This window comes from Candoia aspera, chromosome 13 (assembly GCF_035149785.1).
Source record: "Candoia aspera isolate rCanAsp1 chromosome 13, rCanAsp1.hap2, whole genome shotgun sequence".
NCBI lineage: Eukaryota > Metazoa > Chordata > Lepidosauria > Squamata > Boidae > Candoia > Candoia aspera.
The window spans coordinates 3,835,576-3,855,130 of record NC_086165.1 but is presented as its reverse complement, the minus strand read 5'-3'; the positions used below and the strand labels follow the sequence as shown (position 1 = coordinate 3,855,130).

The 19,555-nt window shown below is 46.6% G+C and overlaps 1 protein-coding gene across 1 annotated transcript; it reads right to left on the bottom strand.

Annotated features, from left to right (window-relative positions):
- Positions 1 to 4,158: 4,158 nt before the first annotated feature.
- SNX33 (sorting nexin 33) lies at positions 4,159 to 19,384 on the bottom strand. Its single transcript, XM_063314429.1, has 2 exons — positions 17,859 to 19,384; positions 4,159 to 5,216 (listed from the first exon to the last, which is right to left on the bottom strand). The coding sequence occupies exons 1-2, from the start codon at positions 19,294 to 19,296 to the stop codon at positions 4,963 to 4,965; spliced, it is 1,692 nt and encodes a 563-aa protein (XP_063170499.1). The 5' UTR covers positions 19,297 to 19,384; the 3' UTR covers positions 4,159 to 4,962.
- Positions 19,385 to 19,555: the final 171 nt, after the last annotated feature.

The following is a 19,555-nucleotide window of genomic DNA, read 5'->3' as shown; positions in this document are numbered from 1 at the left end:
CAAGCCGTTCCTCCTCTGGCCGTGCTTTTACGTTCTTTTCTTCCTGCCGTTTCAAGGCAGGAGCCAATTGGCTCACCCTTTGATCACCGCGTATCAGCTGATCCTGTTTTTTTCTTTTCAGGTTTCCCACTGGATTGAGCTCTGCAGCTTTTTTCCCACCGTTTCTGCTGAGCTCCCCCTCCTTCCACTCAAAGTCAGACTGCATTCTGACAGGTTCACGGGAACTTTCAAATTTTTAGGTAAGGTTTTTAAGAAAATGGGACAAAATGGACATTTATATTAAAATGACGGGGTGGTCTGGAAATGTTAAAAAAACGGGACTGTCCCATTCAAAACGGGACGTATGGTCAGCCTATTTAAGTCCCTTGCCCTTTTATTATGGTTTAGATTGGTGGCTGTTTCCAGCAACTCACTAAAGAAGGATCTTTTTCGGCAAGTTGCTCTGCTCTAGCAAACTGACCGGTCCAATTTTAGAAGACAACCAGATCAGCCCTTCTTTTTAATTCCATCAGAGGACAATGTCCACAGAGAAGGCTGTGACGGTCCATCCTCTGCATTGCAGGGCTAGAAAATAAGGTGTTGCTTTTCCACAGCTGACAAACCCCAATGAAGTACCATCTCTCTGGCTTGTAGGTCAAAATTTCCCAGCCTTATTTGGAGATGCTGAGATGGAACCTTTCTGCTTGTAAAACGCTGCTCTGCAACCGAGTTTCAGCCTTTCCCCTAAAAGCAGAGTAAGATGCTAGCCCTCATGAACCTAAGTAAAGATCTGATTTAAACAGGAACTTCCAAAAGGGCCTTGTAAGTCAAGATCACTGGTCAGATATTTTCAGTGCTGACCAGCAGCAGCACCCCCCATTTCAGGCAGTTTTCCTGCACTGGACCTGAAGACACTGAGATCTGAACCAGAACATCACCATGGATTAAGCACAGGCTTTTCCAAAACAGGAAGCCTGGTGGAGCGTGTAGAAAATCTTGCCTAGTAGCAAAGTGCAACCTTCAAGTATGAAAAGGTCCGAGGTTCCTGATGGTAAATGAAACAGCAGTGGCTTGCTTGCAGGCCGCCTGAATTTCATACCACACAAAATTTTGTTTTGGTTCCAGGCTGGCCCAGAAGCTAAGCAGGGTCAGACCTGATTAGGGCTCGGATGGGAGACCACCAGGAGATCCCTGGGTTGCACAGGCTAGATTGGGAAACTCAAAACCCATCCTGGAAAACAGCAGTGGCAATCCACTCGCATCTTGTGGTCCAGAAAACAACCCAGGCATCACCAGGTTGAATTCGAGTCAACGAAAATGTGATCTGATCTTAGGCTCGTTGCTTGCTTGAAACCAGGCTGAGACGGCCAAAAGGTTCTTCAGACAAAGTACCCAGCGTGGGATGGCACAGTTAGAAGCCCCTTTAAATGCAGATTGCATGACCCCCAAAGCTGCTGCAGGCCCTTGCCCGAATCCAAGGATTCAGTGAAAGGTAAGAAATCATCTGGGCTGGGAGTAAAACGAAGACTGTCTTGGTTGTTTTTGCGGCTTCAAGTGGGGACCCCCATCTTTTCAAACTCTGCGTCCTATTTTCCACGTGAAAGGAAAGCCAGGTTACAGCCTCCCTCTGCGACGGCGGTGCCAGCTTAGGAAACAGGCTGCTGACGCATCACTAAGCCGATCTGCTGCCCGTCCTCGGGGTCACGTCGTGTTTCCAGACAGGGCTAAGTGCTCCCTTCTTGCCCTGAGTGACACGCAGGGAGGCATCCAAGCCAAGGCCAATTTCCTTCCTGCACTTTGATTTATTTGCAACGTTTCCCTGCCGAAACAAAGCCCGTGCACCCAGCCAACAGATCGCCCGGCTCCAATGACGTTCGCAGCTTCCCCAGCGGCTGACCTCTACGTCCTGGCAGGGGTCTGCCCTCAAAGGCTGGGGGTCCAGTTCCTTTCCTAGAATTTCTGCCCCTGCAAGGAATGCTCTAAATAAATATGACTTTAAAAAAAAAACCACAGGGGAAGACTTCCACGCTTACACCTGCAACTTTTGACTCCAAAACTTTCCAACGATTCTCAATCCTTCAAAAGGCGGGTGAAGTCCCCCCAAGATCCAAATCCAATTATAAAAATGCAAAAGCGTAAATGGCTTTGCTGACATCTTGCAAATGGGTATCACGCTGGTCTTGCCACGCAAGCCGTGTTGCAAACACTGAAAGTTCCTACATCGATGATATCCCCTCTTTCATGGCCAGGAGACAAGATCTGCTGAAAACAAATTTGTCTGTGACTCAGAGGCAGGATTTCCTAGTTTGGGTTCATCCATTTTTGTTTGAACGACATATTTATCCCTTGGGAACTGAAGACTGGACAACAGAAATGGATCCCCGCACCCTTCTTCTTGCTAAGAAACCTGTATTTCAATATTGGAAAGATAAGAATCCCAATTATTCAACGGTCAAAAACCTGACACAACTTGTGACTTAGGAATGAGTTGTTTAGGGATGTAGATTATGTCTGGACAATCCCAATGGTCATCCTTCACTGAAACCGCTGTGTAAAACTATATACACATATACACGTACAACAAGCTCCCATATATATAACCTGCTTTGTGTTTTTACTTTCTGTATCATTTTCTTTCTTCCCTTTTTAGTTCAGGAAATAAAGGCAAAATTCGGAGGAACAAACCCCTTCGTTAAGGTGCATCTCCAAGAAATGCAGATTCAAATCAAGTTGTGTGTTTTCATCCTGAAAATGTGGTTCACGGGCTTCTGAGAAATGAAAATTCAGGAATGAGTCTGGTTTCTCAAGCTTTATCCCCCATACAACGCAGAGTAAAAGAAAAGGTTCAAGTAAGTTTGAAGCGTATTTTATGTAAAAAGGAATGATTTAAAAGTACTGGTGTCTTGCTACACCAGTATTTCTGAGCGGTCAGATCCTGGATCTAGTAAGTTTTTGTTTATCCAGTTGGTAATAAAACAGGGCAATTTAATTGATACATTATTGAATGACAGTTGCTTACTAAGGAAATGTCATTGTTGGATGGTAACTAATTTTGTTGTGTTCTAAGCAATCCATTTAACCTGATGGGGAAAATGTACAATTCATCGCTGAATCCCCGTTTCTAGTTTCAGGAAGGGCCAAACAATGAAGTTACAGAGATTTGCCACCTTTTAGCATTTGCAAGATTTTTTGCAGGTTGTTCTATCAATAAAAAAGCACAGGAATTGTACATTGGCTAGTTAACTTGCCTCTTTGGACTTTATTCATTTCTTTCTCTAATTGGTACATTGGACTTCATTTCCCAGCATGCCTTGAAAGCATGGGCAAGGGCAAGCAATGTTGGAAGTTGTACTGTATCCCTGGAAGAGCCACGTGTTTGATGCTCCTGGCTCTATGGACCTTCTGCATGGATGGGGCATCCAAGGATGCTGTTCAGGTACAAAGTCTCCCCAGGCATCACCTTGATCATGAACAGCCTTGCATGCACATCCTACTCTTCCATCTTCTTCCACTGGTGTCACTGTGAATTCCTGATCCAGGAGGAACATCAGTTGATCTGCCAAGGGATGAAGATGGGCCAATCCAGGCAGATAGACATGGGCAGATGGACTTGGGGGAAACATGAAACCACCCCTGTCATGATGTCATCACGCAAAGGTTGCAATGATTTCATGACACTGTGGGATGTCCTTGTGGCTCTTATGAAGTCAGAGCCAAGGAACTGGGCGCCACAAAGATGGGCATGCTCTCTTTATCTCCCAGACTCCAAATGTTATTAAACAAAGATTTCAACCCCGAAGTTCTTTGAAGACAAAGAGAAGGAAACAGGTAACAGGCTGGAGGGGGGCAACATTTAGCCAAAAAGAATCATTTCTACTCAGTTTCTGTTGATTAAGGCCGTGTACGACATCCATGTCTTAGAAGTGTTTCTCAGTCTTGGCAACTTTAAGATGTGTGGACTTCAACTCCCAGAATTGCCCAGCCACTATGGTTGGCTGGGGAATTCTGGGAGTTGAAGTCCACATGCCTTAAAGTTGCCAAGACTGAGAAACACTGTCCTAGAAACTGCCCCTTCCTGTGGCTAGTCCCATTTCACCATTGACAAAAACCTTAAAAAAAAAAGAAGATACGGACCAGCCCTCTGAACATCCACCTTGCAGAAACAAATCAAACACACAATTGCAGTTTCCAAGGATTCTTTTGATTTCAAACAGAAAAAAATAACTCTGGATTTACTTGGGTGGGTGCCTGTAAATGCATGCATACTATCTGTAACTCTATATAACAGACCCAAGAGGTGAGATTGTGCTGTTTGTGCGACTTCCCAAAAAGAGTCACTTTGGTGGACCAACCTTTTAATTCCTTCCCCTTCTCCCAATTTTTGCTTTCTGTTCTCTTGAGTCGCATAATCCCAATAGCGACAGACAAACGCTGAACTGGGTCCAAACCAATCTACAATCCTGATTTCATTCCTTTTCTGGAAGGGAATGGGAAGGGCTGGTTGGAAAGTATGATTGTGCAGGATAAATAAGAGTACTTTTTCCAGAAAATCAAGCCTGTGTGGAAAAAGGAAGCCGGGCAGGGCAAAAGTTCTATTTCCTGTTGTCCTTGGACAGCAAATACTTTTTACTTCCTTCTTGCTAGGAAAGCCAGGAGTTTGTTTCTTAAGGAGGAAAAGAAACTCACTCAGCAAAATGTCTTTTGTGCAACGATTCTTGGCTGGGTCCCTGCATATGGACGGGATGGAATGGGAACGCCATCACAAGCTTTGGTCATCACGGGGTTACCAGCTTCCCTTTTTTATGCTCAGAGTTTCGCATTATAAACATGAAGAGCACAAGCCAATGTAGAGACCTCCAATCCCCTGAGCCTTGCGGCGGGGGAGGTCCACCATCCGCGCAAGACCTCCCTAATCCCAGCAGAGGGCATGGAAGCACTGGGGACCATCCTGAGCGCCAACCTCTGGCGGGCCCCGGGAGGGTACTAGAGGCTGTCGTACTTCCTCAGGGTGTCTTCCAGCTGCTGGCTGACTCTCCGGTAGAACACGATCTGCTCCCTGATGTAGGACTGCATCATTTTCTTGAAGTCCAAGACGCGCCTCTCATGGAAGTGATTCATTTCAGCCTGCAGGGCAAACCCCACCACTCGGCAGCGCTTCCGGATCCCGTCCGCCTCCTCCTGATCCATTTTCCCTTCGTCGCTCATCCGCTGGCTCTCCTTCACTTTGGCAAACGCACCTGCCGGAGGGAAGCAAAGGGACAGCCCACCGAGGTTATCCGGCCCTCCAGAGATCAATCCGGCCAACGTTAAGTTGGGCAGGCGAGGGGAAAGAATACCCAAGAACGAGGACTCGGGGCCAGGTTAACCTCATGTGCTTCTCTAGAAGGCGAGTGGCTTCCCCTGCATCAAGAAACCTATTCTGTATCTATACAACTTTGGAAGCAAACCAGCTTTCTGGGTGTACGATCAGCACCTCTGCAAACAGAGGGTGCCACCTGAGTTTTGAAAGGCAGTGGCCCTGGATGGCTAGGCCTAAGGCTGCAAACACCCCAGCTTGAGGCCCTTCAGAAAGACTGGGCTACCACCTCCATGATCTCCAACCAGCACCCCCCCCCAACAGAGGAGCCTTAACTTCAGCGTTATTTCCCACAAGTCGTCCCAAGGCGGATGACTGCTCAAGCCAAATGAACCCAGATCCCAACCCCGGTGTAGATAGAATGAATCTGATTCCCGAGGCCATCCCTGTCAACCAATGCTTTCCAAAACAAGGAGTAAAATGTCAAAAACAACTGTCTAGGCCAGTGTTTCTCAACTTTAGCAACTTTAAGATGTGTGGACTTCAACCTCCAAAATTCCCCAGCAGCCACAGGGAATTCTGGGAGTTGAAGTCCACACATCTTAAAGTTGCCAAGGTTGAGAAACACTGGCCTAGACAGACAAGATTCTGCAAGATTCTGCTCCTTCCTAGAGTCCAGAAGTCCCCTCTTTGGGCTGAAAACAAGCCATGTACCCCACCTTAGTAAGGATGGTCCACTAGTTGAGACTACAGGTAGTCCTCAGTTAACAACCATTCGTTTAGCGACAGTTCGGACTTATGAAACCAACTTACAACTGGTTGTCAAGCTTATGACCGTCACAGCATCCCCACGGTCATGTGATCACAATTTGGGCACTTGGCAACCAGTTCACCTTTATGACTGTGGCAGCATCCCATGGTCAAGTGATCACCATTTTCTATTTTCCTGGCTGGCTTCTGGCAAGCAAAATCAATGGGGAACCATGTGATTCGCTTAACAACCATGTGGTTTGCTTAACGGTTATTCGCTTAACGACCGATGCAAAAAAGGTCATAAAATTGCATCAGATTCGCGTAATGACTGCTTCGCTTAGCAATCGAAATTACAGGCCCAACTGGTCATTAAGCAAGGAGTACCTGTATTGCCTGCTTCAGGGTGGGAAACTACCGCTATTGCTGAACTACAACTCCCAGCAATCCCAGCCAAGATTTAAGTAGGTTAAGGAAACGAAGCAGGAGCCACAAAAATATCAAGGGCAGCCAGCATTCAACAGGATGTTAAGCTGCTGCATCGCCTTTCCCAGGTCTTTTAAAATTATGGTAATTATTTTTAAAATTGTATGCATGCTGACAGACATTCTCTTACTTGGGAATCCAAGTGGTTTCTATTTCCTTCTGGAAAATCTATTGCTTCTCAGACTGCCTGCTCATTGCCTTAAGGCACTGGGATTGAGTTACTAAAAACACAATGGAAATATTCGCTTCCCCCTTCAAGAATTTGGAGAAGAACTTACAGGAACCAGCCATCCTGACATTCAAGCTAGAATAGGTCCTTGGACACAGCATTATGATACTGCCATGCAACAGAGAAGCATTTTTCTCCCGGCACACCCTGGCATGGGTAAGCACGGGCCAGGTTCAAATATCACTCTAAGCAATGGGTGGCTTAAACTGCGGATTGTTGATTAAGCTACAAATGACTCAATTGGCACAACACAGTACGCAATCAGCCTCTGTTTACAAACGACAGGGGCTGTGTCCATGCAACACGACAAGCCACCATCGAACAGGGCACATCGGGACCTGGAAAAATGGAAAGCGGTTCAAAACGAAGCCAACAGAAAACACAGTGGCTAGATATTATCTCTGACGACACAACTCAGGCCCGAGTTTTCAAGAACTCGGGGGGCATCGCTCATGGACAGTCCTGTTGAAAGAATTAGAAGCAACCAAATAACACAATGGCAACACAGCCGATTGCACATGTATGCTCAACAACCAGATGAATCCTCTTTCCTTATTTACCTTGTTTTAATCCAGACTTCCCCACCTGTTCTCCTCCAGAGACCCACCAGCCCAGGAATCATAGCCTAATGCATTGGAAGAAGAGCAGTTTGGAGAAGGCAAAGACCAACAAGTTTCAAGTCTTAGTTGGCCAAGGAGGATGGGCCACCAGAGAACGGAAAAGAGAGTAAGAGAAAAGTCTTTTCATTCTTTCTTGGCCTGCCAAAGTCTCCCACTTTGAACCAGCCCATAAAGAAGCATTTCCCTGCTGGGTTTTGTCCCCCTCTTAGCACTGGGTGCATCTCAGTGGCATCTCCGCTTCTCCAAGAGAGACCCTCTCTTGCTGTCAACTTGAAGATAGAAGCCACCACGGAAGCCAAGTCTTGACTTCCTTATGAGTCTTGACTTCCTTCATGGAGAGGCAGGGACAGACTGGTGAAAGACAAGCTAAAACAGAAAGGAAAGGAGAAGCGTCTTGGACTTCAGATGTAGGTGGATGGATGGACCAAAGGAAGACCTGGCCAATCAAAGATTCTGTGTGGTCTACTGTAGCTGTGTTAGTCTATGGTGGCCAAAAGTTAGGAGAAGTCCGGTAGCACCTCTTCCGACTGTCATATTTGATTCAAAGGCATCAGCTTTCGTAGGCTTACTCCATCAGATTCATGGAGAGAATTTTTGGTGATGAAGTGAGTCGTAGCTCACAAATCTGCTTGTTGGAAAAGGTGCTACCAGACTCCTCCTGATCTGGGGTCTCCAGGGAAGACCTGAGGTTTATTCAGGGCTTAGAAGAGTATCTGGTTGTAACTGATCATCTTCACCACCACCATCACCCACCTTATTTTATTCTACTCATCCCAAGGGACTCAATTTCTGCCCGAGTAGCATTCACTATTGTCTTATTTTACATAAAAGCCAACCACTGTGGTCAGTAAACCCCAGGTTGACATTTAACCCAGCCATGGTGGTATGTCAAACATGCCTGCTAACTTCTTGGGTGACCCCAGCCAACTGTGGTTTGTTCACTCAACCATGGCTTACCATGATCTGCAACACCTGCCTTGGAGACCCTCCCACTATTAAGAGTTAAGCAACAGGACCTTCATTGCTGGCTCCCCTCTTACGCAGAAACAACACGGAGCCGGCCTCAGGGCCCGCCAACTTTTTCCCTCCCCGATGATTCAGACCTTTCTGAGAAAGGGATACACCAGACAATGCCAACCTCACCTTGAATCCACAGGTGCAGCTTCGGTGTTGTGTACGAATCACCAGAGAGATAAACCACAGTCGCCAAGCAATCATGTCCCTGGATCCCCTTATGGAATTTGCTGCTGGGAGACAGGTAGCAAATTCCCTCCCACCACTCCAAATTTCAAGTTGTTCTGATGCCATTCAGAGATTCCTGCCTCGGGGGCATCTACAGGTAGTCCTCGCATAACTACCACAATTGGGATTGGAATTTTGGTTGCTAAGCAAAGCGGTCATTAAGCGAATCTGACCCGATTTTATGACCTTTGTTGTGGCAGTCGTTAAGCGAATCATGCAGTTCCCCCTTGATTTTGCTTGCCAGAAGCTAGCCGGAAAGGTTGAAAATGAAGATCATGTGACCATGGGTCGCAGTACAGGATGCTGCGATGGTCATAAATGTGAACTGGTTGCCAAGCGCCCAAATCATGATCACATGATCATGGTGACGCTACAACGGTGGAAAAATTCGATATTACCCACTATGGAGGAATGGCTGGTGAAATTGACAGATTTTGCTGAGATGGATAAACTGACTTCTTTGATTAGAGAAAAGACACTATATTTTTGGAAGCCTCTTACGGACTTTTTGTGTAAAAATGAAAAAAAATGAACTTGTGATTTATGGTTTTGATGATTGGACAGGATAGATTATAGAAAGAAGAGTAATATGATGTAACTTTAGAGGGAGAGGTTAAAATATACTTGTACCTATAACTGCTGTGAAGAACATCGGAAGCCACTTCTTTATATCTTTTTTCTTTCTTTCCTATTTTTCTTCAACTCTTTTCTTTTCTTGCACTTTTTGCTTTTTCTTTGATCTCTTTTTCTTTTTTCTCCCGTACTTTATATTAGTTTGTGCTAGTTTTTATCTTGTTTAAAAGTTTTAATAAAAATGGTGTGTGTGTGTGTGTGTGTATACATATACATATTAAATTTGCAACATGATGCACCACCACCAAAGGCCAGTACTACCATGTGCACAATTCTATTTGTAAAAAACCAGCAAGATCCTTGGGGGCACCCAAGGTGCAATGCAATCTGCAAGGCTTTCTGCATCTAGAGAAAAAAAAGGGAAGCGCCAGTGTTTCTCAACCATGACCACTTTAAGATGGGTGGACTTCAACTTCCAGAATTCCCCAGCCAGCATGCTTTAAGAGGTGTGGGCTTTAAATCCCAGAATCCCCCAGCCAGCATGCTGGCTGGGGAATTCTGGGAGTTGAAGTCCACCCATCTTAAAGTGGCTAAGGTTGAGAAACACTGCTCCAGACTATAGGGATGCCAGTATAAAGAAGAATAAAGTTTGGAGGTTGTCCGGTGAAATGCAGAAAAATAATCAAAAGCAAATTTAAGGGGAAATGTTCCAATCTGCCCCCACTCCTATGGGAGGCTAAATGCAGATTATTCTGAACCAGAACGTTTTATCTTCAAAACCTGCACGCAAATACAGCAACCTGGCCTGCACGCTGTTGAAATACTTTTAGAGACATGCGAAGCTCTTGAAAGGGGGGGAGGGGGGGCTGAACAGCAGGAAAAGACCTGCGCTTAAGAAATCACACAGCGCAACTTTACTAAGATTTACTTGCGCATCTCCACAGAAGCCTGCAGAGCATTACTGCCTAAACCAATTTTGCATTTGTTACAGCTACTGCCCTGCACCCGCAACTGAAACACTTAAAAAAAAACAAACCATTGACTCATTTAAATGTTAACAATGCTAACTGCACATATCTGTTATCATAGCAAGCGCCTCGGAAAATCTCTCCCCAAACTCAAAGCAAAAAACCCCAAACAAACAGTATAGGTAGTCCTTGTTTAACAACCACAATTGGGACTGGAATTTCAGTTGCTAAGCAAAGTGGTCATTGAGTGAATTCCACCCAATTTTACAATCTTTTTTTGCAGCGGTCGTTAAGCAAACCACATGGTCGTTAAGCAAATCACGTGGTTCCCCATTGATTTTGCCTCCCAGAAGCCAGCCAGGAAGGTAAAAAATGGCCCTCACGTGACCACAGGATGCTGTGACGGTCATAAATGCGAACTGATTGCCAAGTGCCCAAATTGTGATCATGTGGCCGCGGGAACACTGCGACAGTCATAAGTGTGAGAAATGTCCGTAAGTCGTTTTCTCAACACTGCTGTAAGTCCAAACCGTCACTAAGCAAATGGTTGTTAAGCGAGGACTACCTGTAGCCAAATCTGCAAAAAAAAAAAGATGGTTGTGATGCTTTGAGAAGGTGGTGATTGTTCCCTTTGGCAGAATGCCACCAGAAGAGGTCTCAGCATAGGGATGCTGTGTGGACGCTGTTGGGGAAATGTGGCCTGGATATCTACGTGAACTGTCCCTCTGTGTTAATATTAGTCTTTCCCTGATGTCTGGGCCGTGAGCCAGCAAGATAAGTCACTTGTATGGCCTGGCACAGAAAGAACCGCACAGCTCTGCGCCATGACCCATTGTGTGATTTGAACTGGGCTGCCTTTTAAATATTAAACCTGGGTGTGCACAATTTCTTGGCCACCCGGCCCATGTGAGGGCTTGACGGCTGCCCCCAGACATTAAATGATGCACCCAGGAAAGTGCATTCCAAGAATAGCCAAGGATTAAAAACTATTTCTCATTTCACTTCAAGGTAATCAAAAGGGATTAAATGCAGCCCCTCCACACTAATTCTGTTAGTTTACCACGAATTACAGCTTGGCAGGTGTAAAGCTTTGCTTCTCAAGTGCTTGGGTGATCCTCCACCCAATTCACAAGCAGGCAAAAGGCAACTGATTAAATGACCAGAGAGAGGGATTCGAGATGTAGTAACAGACCCAGAATTCTCGCTTCCAGGAGACCTGCTGTGTCCATCAAACAAAGAAATCAGGAAAAAGGTCAAGTCTCTAGTCCTTATGGATGCAATGGCAGGCAAAACTTCCTGGAATATCTTAAGTCAGAGGGAAGGTATTTGGAAGGGTAGCTTTGCTGCGAAAAGAAGAATTAACAAAAAGAAATAAGAAAGCAAAACAAAACCACGTAAAAGAATGATGAAAACTGGTTTGATGTGTATCGTGTGCAGTACCAACACTGCAAAATTCAGCTCACTTGCAACAGAAGCTGGACTGCCCAGGCTGCGGAATTCAATAGCTAGGTTCACGCGCTCCTTTAAGCTAAGTGTTTAAACATGGTTTATTGAATAAAAACGCAACATATGTTGGCTCTCCATAACATATGTATGTTACTGTTTCCCAAGCCACAGCAACTGGATTCGTGCAACACACTAAGCCACATTTGGCTGTGTTTTATATAAACCAGGCCTCTGCTCTAATTAGATTGGTCCTGACAACACATTTAACTAAGCCAGTTACAAACCTAGAGACTGCATTTGACTATCGTCCTAAACTTGATTAGCACCTGCCTTGGTTAGGGATTAAGTTTTTGCTGTTTGTATCTTAGTATGTTTTGCAAAAACCTAGGCAGTGAATTAAATTGGCCAAGTAGGACATGTGGACACAGCCTGAAGCTCTCATCTGCCGGCTTATTAATTTAACCCAGCTTGCTCAGTGCTAATTTAAAACACGCACACAAGGCAGCATTATTTTTTTTTAGCTAAAAAAACTTTTAGGGAAAAACCTCAACTTCCTCATTTCCTGATCCCAATTCCTGATAAGCCTTTCCTTTATCCCTCTTTCCGCCTTTCAGGAACCAATTTGGAAAAGAGTTCAGAGTCAAGGCAAGTTAGGAACAGGCCAACTGGTTTAAGTCATCGTTTCTGGGAGCCGCGAATGGCTTGTTTCAGTTCTGAAAGCTCTGGGCCTGATCTACAAAGTTACAAGCACAAAACTAATTCCCAGGTTTCCTTGTGAATTAAGTCCTAATGGATTTAAGAGGAGAGGGAGTGTGCGGCTTCCACCTTGCAGAAAAATAGGAAGGGCATTTCCAATTAAAAAGGACACCAATCTGCATAAACATTACCGATACGGAAGCAGACTGAATCTTAATCTTAATTGCTGTCATTAGCAATGATGTCTCTTCCCCCAATTGTCTACCACATTCTGCATTTCTGTTGATATTTCATGGTCTGCCAGCAAGCCCCATTCGCTCTCTGTTGGCAGATCTACTGGTGCTCAGCTCCACACACTGTGGAAAGTCATGACTTGTTCCCTGGGGTTTGTTGAATAACCTCAGCAGCTCTTTTTCACACCAGGCCGAATCATAAAGAACCCTCATTATAAATCATAAACGAACCCTGGGACCATAATGCATGAAACCAGGCTCTACGTCAAAGACTAAAGGGAAGCAGGTCTAACATCTGAAGATACCAACGTTCAGAAAGAGGGGGCAGAACACCTTCCCATAAATTGGTGTCCTTCCAAATGGACTGGATTCCAAAGCACATCTTCTCCAACCAGGATATTCTGGATTCCCAGCTCCCCATATGTCAGCCTTCCCCAGTGGGTCACACAGGAAACACGACCAGATGGGCTAATTCTACTTTATTGTAAGGCTACATTAGTAGAAATCTTGCCAGTCTGAAAGTACGATTCTCCCCTGTCTGAGAAGCTAGCGAGGGTCCCTTCTGAGCCTCTTCCTCCTCCCATTATGCAGCTGTGGGCTAAGTCCTCTCTTATCTGATCGTTCCCTGGGGAGCATCTCTTCGCCCATCTCCCAAGGTCTTTCTCACATACCATTACCCCATTCAATCAGCAAGCCAGATATCTCTCCCTAAAACTACCGGAGTGGGTCAAAAGTGAAAATATTATCACAGAGGAACAGGAATGCTTTACAGAACCTGACTATCAACTGTGGACCGTCCTCCGATCCTTTGCCACAGAGCTGGGACATATTCCTGCCACCCCAGGGGATCCTCAGCCTTCACGGATTTCAAATCAGCCTTTGATTTAATCTGAAGAGAGAGGCTGTGGGAAAAACAATGGTGATCCTCAACAGACAAAATGTTGCTTCTCCTTATTCAGTGTCATGAGTGCTGATGGTGAGCTGGAGGCGGCCCCTATCCAGGGGGGAAAACGCATGCGTAGTTTAGAGGCTTTGAACTTTCCTTCGAAGAAACCCAGAACAGACCCGCCTTGAGTTTTGGGTTTATCTGTTTGGGTTTTCCCACGCTTCTTCAGTTTGGCAGGATTTTCTGTCTACAGTAGCAGTAATAAAACACTAGAGACTTTCTCCTCGTCTCGGTGTGGTACTTGCTTAGTCAGGACATCAATCCTACCAAACTGGGAGTTGAAGTCCACACAGCTTAAATTTGCTGAGGCTGAGAAACACTGCTTCAGAGGCATGCTTAATCTCTGCAGATGCTGGACAATGAGACTGTCTTCTTAACCTTGGGCTAAAGTTAATTATTTCCCCAGCCAGTTCAACCTGGCTAAAACAAGTTATCCCACTTCCTAGGATACTGGCTGGAGAATGTCCGTCCATGAAGCTTTCAAAATAACAGAAGTGTTCTTAAGCCGTATATTGAGAATGCTAACCCTGAAACCTATCTAAGTCTGTTTTCCCTCCTCAAAGCTCATGGGTTTTTCCAAAAGGGGACGAGCCAGCGCCTTACTTCTGCACCGCCGTTCTGAAATTTCACCTGGCCTTCAGTTGGGCCAGGCTGGGGCGCTGCCCTCTGCCATTTGGCAGGGGCACTACAGAAGCACCCCCTCCGTAAGCACATATATCCCTGGGGGGACGGCTCGGGAGAGTCTGTGGGCCATCTGCTCTTAGTCCACGCTCTCCGCAGGGAAGCCCAGATGACTTTCATCCATCCTCTCCTGAAGAAATTCCCTGCATAGACCTCTCTTGAACGCTGCTTGGCCTGAGCAGGATCCAGATCTATCCACCCGGGCTGATCAGTTCTGTGCCTCCAAATGTATTCTCTGTCTTTCCTTATCATTGAAGGATTGTGTGTGTGTGTGTGTGTGTGTGTACACACACACACATACATACATACATACAGTACATGTGTGTTGTTGTGTTGTTTATTCGTTCAGTCGCTTCCGACTCTTCGTGACTTCATGGACCAGCCCACGCCAGAGCTTCCTGTCGGTCGTCAACACCTCCAGCTCCCCCAGGGACGAGTCCCTCACCTCTAGAGTATCATCCATCCACCTTGCCCTTGGTCGGCCCCTCTTCCTTTTGCCCTCCACTCTCCCCAGCATCAGCATCTCCTCCAGGGTGTCCTGTCTTCTCATTATGTGGCCAAAGTATTTCAGTTTTGCCTTTAATATCATTCCCTCCAGTGAGCTGTCTGGCTTTATTTCCTGGAGGATGGACTGGTTTGATCTCCTTGCAGTCCAAGGCACTCTCAGAATTTTCCTCCAACACCACAGCTCAAAAGCATCGATCTTCCTTCTCTCAGCCTTCCTTATGGTCCAGCTCTCGCAGCCATAAGTTACTACTGGGAATACCATTGCTTTAACTATGCGGACCTTTGTTGTCAGCGTGATGTCTCTGCGTGTGTACATATGTATATGTATGTGTGTGTGTATACCTTGTATGTTTGTGTATATAATCTTCTTACACCTGTGTGTATTGGTGCGTTTATCTGTTTTATTTGTATTAGTACCATCTGTTGTTCTTTACGACTGAACAACTGTATTAATATATATTTTAATGTTATCCTTTTATACTTCTATGCACGCATATACACGTCTGTGTGTATCTGTTTGATTTGTATTAGTACCATCCGTCATTCCTTGTGACTGAAGAATTGTATTAATACATATAAAATTTTATCTTTTTAGACTTATTCAGATATATGTTTTTGTGCGTGTATATTTATGTTTTATTTGTATTAATGGCATCTGTCTTTCACTGTGCTTGAAGAATTGTGCTAATAAATATTATATTTATCTTTTTACACTACACACACACATCTGTACAAATGTCTGTATATCTGTTTTATTTATATTCGTACCACCCATCTTTCCTTATGACTGAAGAATTATTTATTTTTTCCCATTTTTAAAATACCTGTATCTTTTTATCTATGTGAACATGTGTATATATTATATGTACAGGGGTGTAGGTGCAGGGGTATGGTCTGCAGGGTGTGGTCAAAAAAGTCAAAATGGCAGACGCTGTGATGCAATCCGAGCCCCAACTGCATGCATGTAAAAAAGGGGTGGAGCTTCCATGGCATTATCACGGCCACCATTTTTAATTTTTTGACCGTATCCCGCAGACCCCCCGTGTATGTGGGTTTGGGTGGGTGGGTGTTAGTCGCATTTGACTACTGGCCTTAAGACTGCAATAAAGTTTGTTTGGACATCAGCAAGTCTGGCACTTGACCTCTTGGAAAAAGCCAGGTTGTCTCTCCTCAGCAAAGTCCCCAGATTAAGTATTGCTAACGTCAGCTGCCTGACCTCCGGGAATGTCGCTAACCTTATCTTGGGTTTGAATGGAGTTCCTGCGCTTCTTGCTCTTTGTCCCTACAGTTTACAGACGTGTGTGTGTGTGTGTGTGCAATATAAAAGGAAGTTTTGTGTGTCTCTTGAAACTCTCTTTCTCAAAAACACAGCCAAGGAGATTTTATTGTGCCACGATGCACTTTTAGCATCTTTCCCTTTTTCTCTCTTATGGGAGGTGCTGGAAACCGATTCTGGAAATGGGTATGAGGCAGAGCAGGCATTCTGAGCTGTACCTTCCTGGCACCCAGCCTCCTTTGTCTTTGGAGGGCGCCATCGCAACCCTTCCAGCCCGCTTCCAGGTCATCAGAATTCAGAGGAAGGAATGCTTGATGCCAAGGGGAGGATGACTTGCAGTCAGCTCTGGCATGCCATGCATCCTGTTCCCCAAGAATCTGGCAGCCAGAAGGAGCACCACACGCTCATTTTTACCTGGAATGCATTCCTCGTTCCGTCTATCCGGTTTTAAACCAAGCGGAAGCCGGCTACCAAACCATGGGAGACAAGTGCAAATCTACCTGCAAAATGGATCTCTTGTTCTTCCTCTCTCCCCATGTTTTGCTTTCTGTTCACAGTTCTTCCCTCCCCTTGTCCTCCTATCTCATCCTGTTCGGCTGTTCAGGGCTTACTCACCGGCCCATCCACCAACTTGTCCCTACTTGTCTTCCAGCTTAGCTTCCTGAACACCTGGGATCTCGTTCCAGTCCTCCTCCTCCTCCATTGGGAACCAACCGCTTCCCCCCCACCAACCCACCCCTACACACACACACACACACACACACACACAGAAACCCGCAGCCTGATCACTTGCAAACACCCAACAGGTGGGACCAGGTGAACAAAGCACCAGTTATCCAATCCAAGATTGCTCCTTGCCATCACATCTTTCATAGCCCCCAACGTGCTCTCCTGGTTTACCTGGATCTGTTTACTTTTGCAGCAGGCCAACTTCCTATTAACTTTATTAAAAAAACAAAAAAAATCAGGTGGAGCAGGGCTGGGAGGTATGCAGGAAAGGGGTTTGGTCTTGGGCAAGTGGTTTGGGCAACCAGCCTATCCTTTTCCTGCTTGGACTCACTCCTCCTCCTCTGTTTGAACCAGAAAAAGCCAGCATTTGTTTTCAAGAGAGATTTGGAAGATGGAATTCTGGCGAACTAGCAAAACCCAGTGGTCTGCCAACTTTATTTGGGGGTGGGGCTGTGTTAAGCAAAATAAACCAGGGCAAGTTATTCATATAATTCATGAATCTCTGGGCTTGGCAAGCCACCATCTTCCTAAATCTAAAGCCCTCCAAACGCCTTGCCTTGATCGACATTCTCATGATCTCCAGCCCGCATGGCCAACAGTCAATGGACACTGCAAAATTATTCATATAACCTCAGTGGCCTGCCAAATTTATTTGGGGATAAACCAGTGGGGGTAGGGAGCCCTGTGTTAAGCAGAATAAATCAGTGCAAATCATTCACCTAACTCCCGAGTTCCCAGTCTCTATTAACCCCAGGCTTCCTGAACCTCAAGACCTCCAAATGCATTACGATGAGCATGGCCAACAGACTACGGGCACACCAGTGCAACACTTCACTGTTGCATTTCACTGTCCTAGCCCTAAGCATGTGCATGTGAAATAGCAACCTGCAGATTCTCAACCCCCTCCCCCAACTTGCATCCATTTCCCTCCTTGCCCTCTCCTGTGGGTTGAAACCCATCCCCTGGGATCTCGGAAAGCACTGTCCCTCTTGATCTTCCTGCATAATGCATCATAACACTTCCCATGGGATGAAATGCTAAGATGACACAACCTGAGCAGACAATCCTTGTTCAACGCTGCCTTAAAAAAAGGGGGGGGGGAGAGCCTTCTTACGCCTTCTCTGCTACCCAGAGGCGCTCAGTGTAAGACAGGTTCTGCTGCATTGTTACCTCGGTCCTGGGGGGCAGAGAGCGGACGTACCTTTCTGAAGATGAATGATGTCTGGGAAGTTGGAAAGCAGTCCTTGGTACAAGGAAAGAGTATCCATCATGAGGAACAGGTCATTCTTGGGCTGCTCGGCAAACATTTCCCCCACCGTCTCATAGGTCTTGCCCGTGTGTGAGATGGCATTGTTGAGGGCATCAAAACTGTAGGGCGGGTCCATCTGGAAGGCTTGGCTGATGGCTTGGAAGGCATTGCCCAGCTTTTGGAATTCTTTGCGAAAGCCCCCAACATGCTTCCTGGCCAGCTCAGAAGCCACGCTGGTCAGCTGCAGCACGCTGTCGTCCATCTTCTTGCTGAAGGCCTTGAAGGTGTCCACGCGGTCCTCCACGTCCTGCAGGTCTTGGTGTTCTGTTGGGATCTGGAGGGTCAGTAGGAAACTCGCGCCCACCATCTCATCCTTCTCTGCCCGACGCTTCCCCATCTTCCACTGCTTGTTGTCCCCGCAGGTGAGGAAGTGTTGAAAGCCCTCATACTGGGAGAGCGCGGGGTGGCTGGTCATGTGGTCCATCCACAGGATCAGCCGCCGCTTGCGCTTCTCGATGAAGTCCTCCCCAAAGCGCCCCGTGGCTTGCTTCTCTGGCAGGTGGGGAACGGAGATGACAGTGAACTTGTGCAACAGGCGGTTGTACAACCAGTCAAAGTGTTTGTACCGCCGGTAAACGGGCGAATTCCCACTGCTGGGTGTCAGCCGGTAGGAGATGTAGCTCTTGATGCCTTTGAACTTAGTTTGCTTGGTGGGCTCTTCCACGGAACAGACAAAAGGGTGTGGGCTGGACCTCCACTGCGGGCCTTTCGAGCCCATGTCTATGTAATAGGCCTCTGCAATCTTGGCCATCATGGGGACGTCTCCCAAAATGAAGGCCTCAACCCCAGACCGGACAAAGCTGGAGAAGCGGTTGAGATTCCGGCCCACCACGCTTCCTCTTTTGGAAGACCCAATGCTGTCCTGCCTCTCCAAAGATGGCTTTGCCCGATAGCCGGCGTTCTTGGGATGAGCACAGGGCCTGGGGCACGACAGGCCTGGTGACGGATGCCCGTTGGTCCCTGCTCCACTCTGGGGCTCCTCCACCACCGTACACTCATCGTCCCAGTCGTCCCAGTCGTCCTCTTCATCTTCAAAGCTGCCCTGGTGCGAGATGCTTGTGCTGGAAGAGGGCACATAGAAGGAGGACCCATTTCCCGGAGACCCAGCAGGACTGTTAGAAGAATTTGTGTGGGTCGAGGAGGACCTGTAGCGAAGAATCTCCACGTAGGAGGCAGGGAACAGGCCGGTCTCCCCCCGGGAGTTGGTTCCCTGCAGCCAGCCGTCCAGGGACTTTTCGCTGAACAGCACCAGCTCCTCGTTCTCTCGAATACTGATCTCTTCCTTGTTTTCACTCTGGAAATCATAAAGGGCTCTGGCCCGGATTGCCATGGGGGTGTCTGGTTAGGCAGCCCGGTCCCTACCCAGGTTCTGTTGAAAAGGGACCTTCACGAGAAGGCTGCAGAAGCTTGCAGCAGGATCTGTGACTGCTCAATGCCAGGAGAATGGGGGGAGGACCTTCTCCAGCCTTCCCTGGGAAGAACAAAACCATCTAAGAGTGTTTGGAGACGGAGGCTGAAGACCAGCAGTTGCTTTCACAATCAGCAAAGGGAGGTCAAGAATGACTGGCTTGGGGTGAAGCAAAGATCAT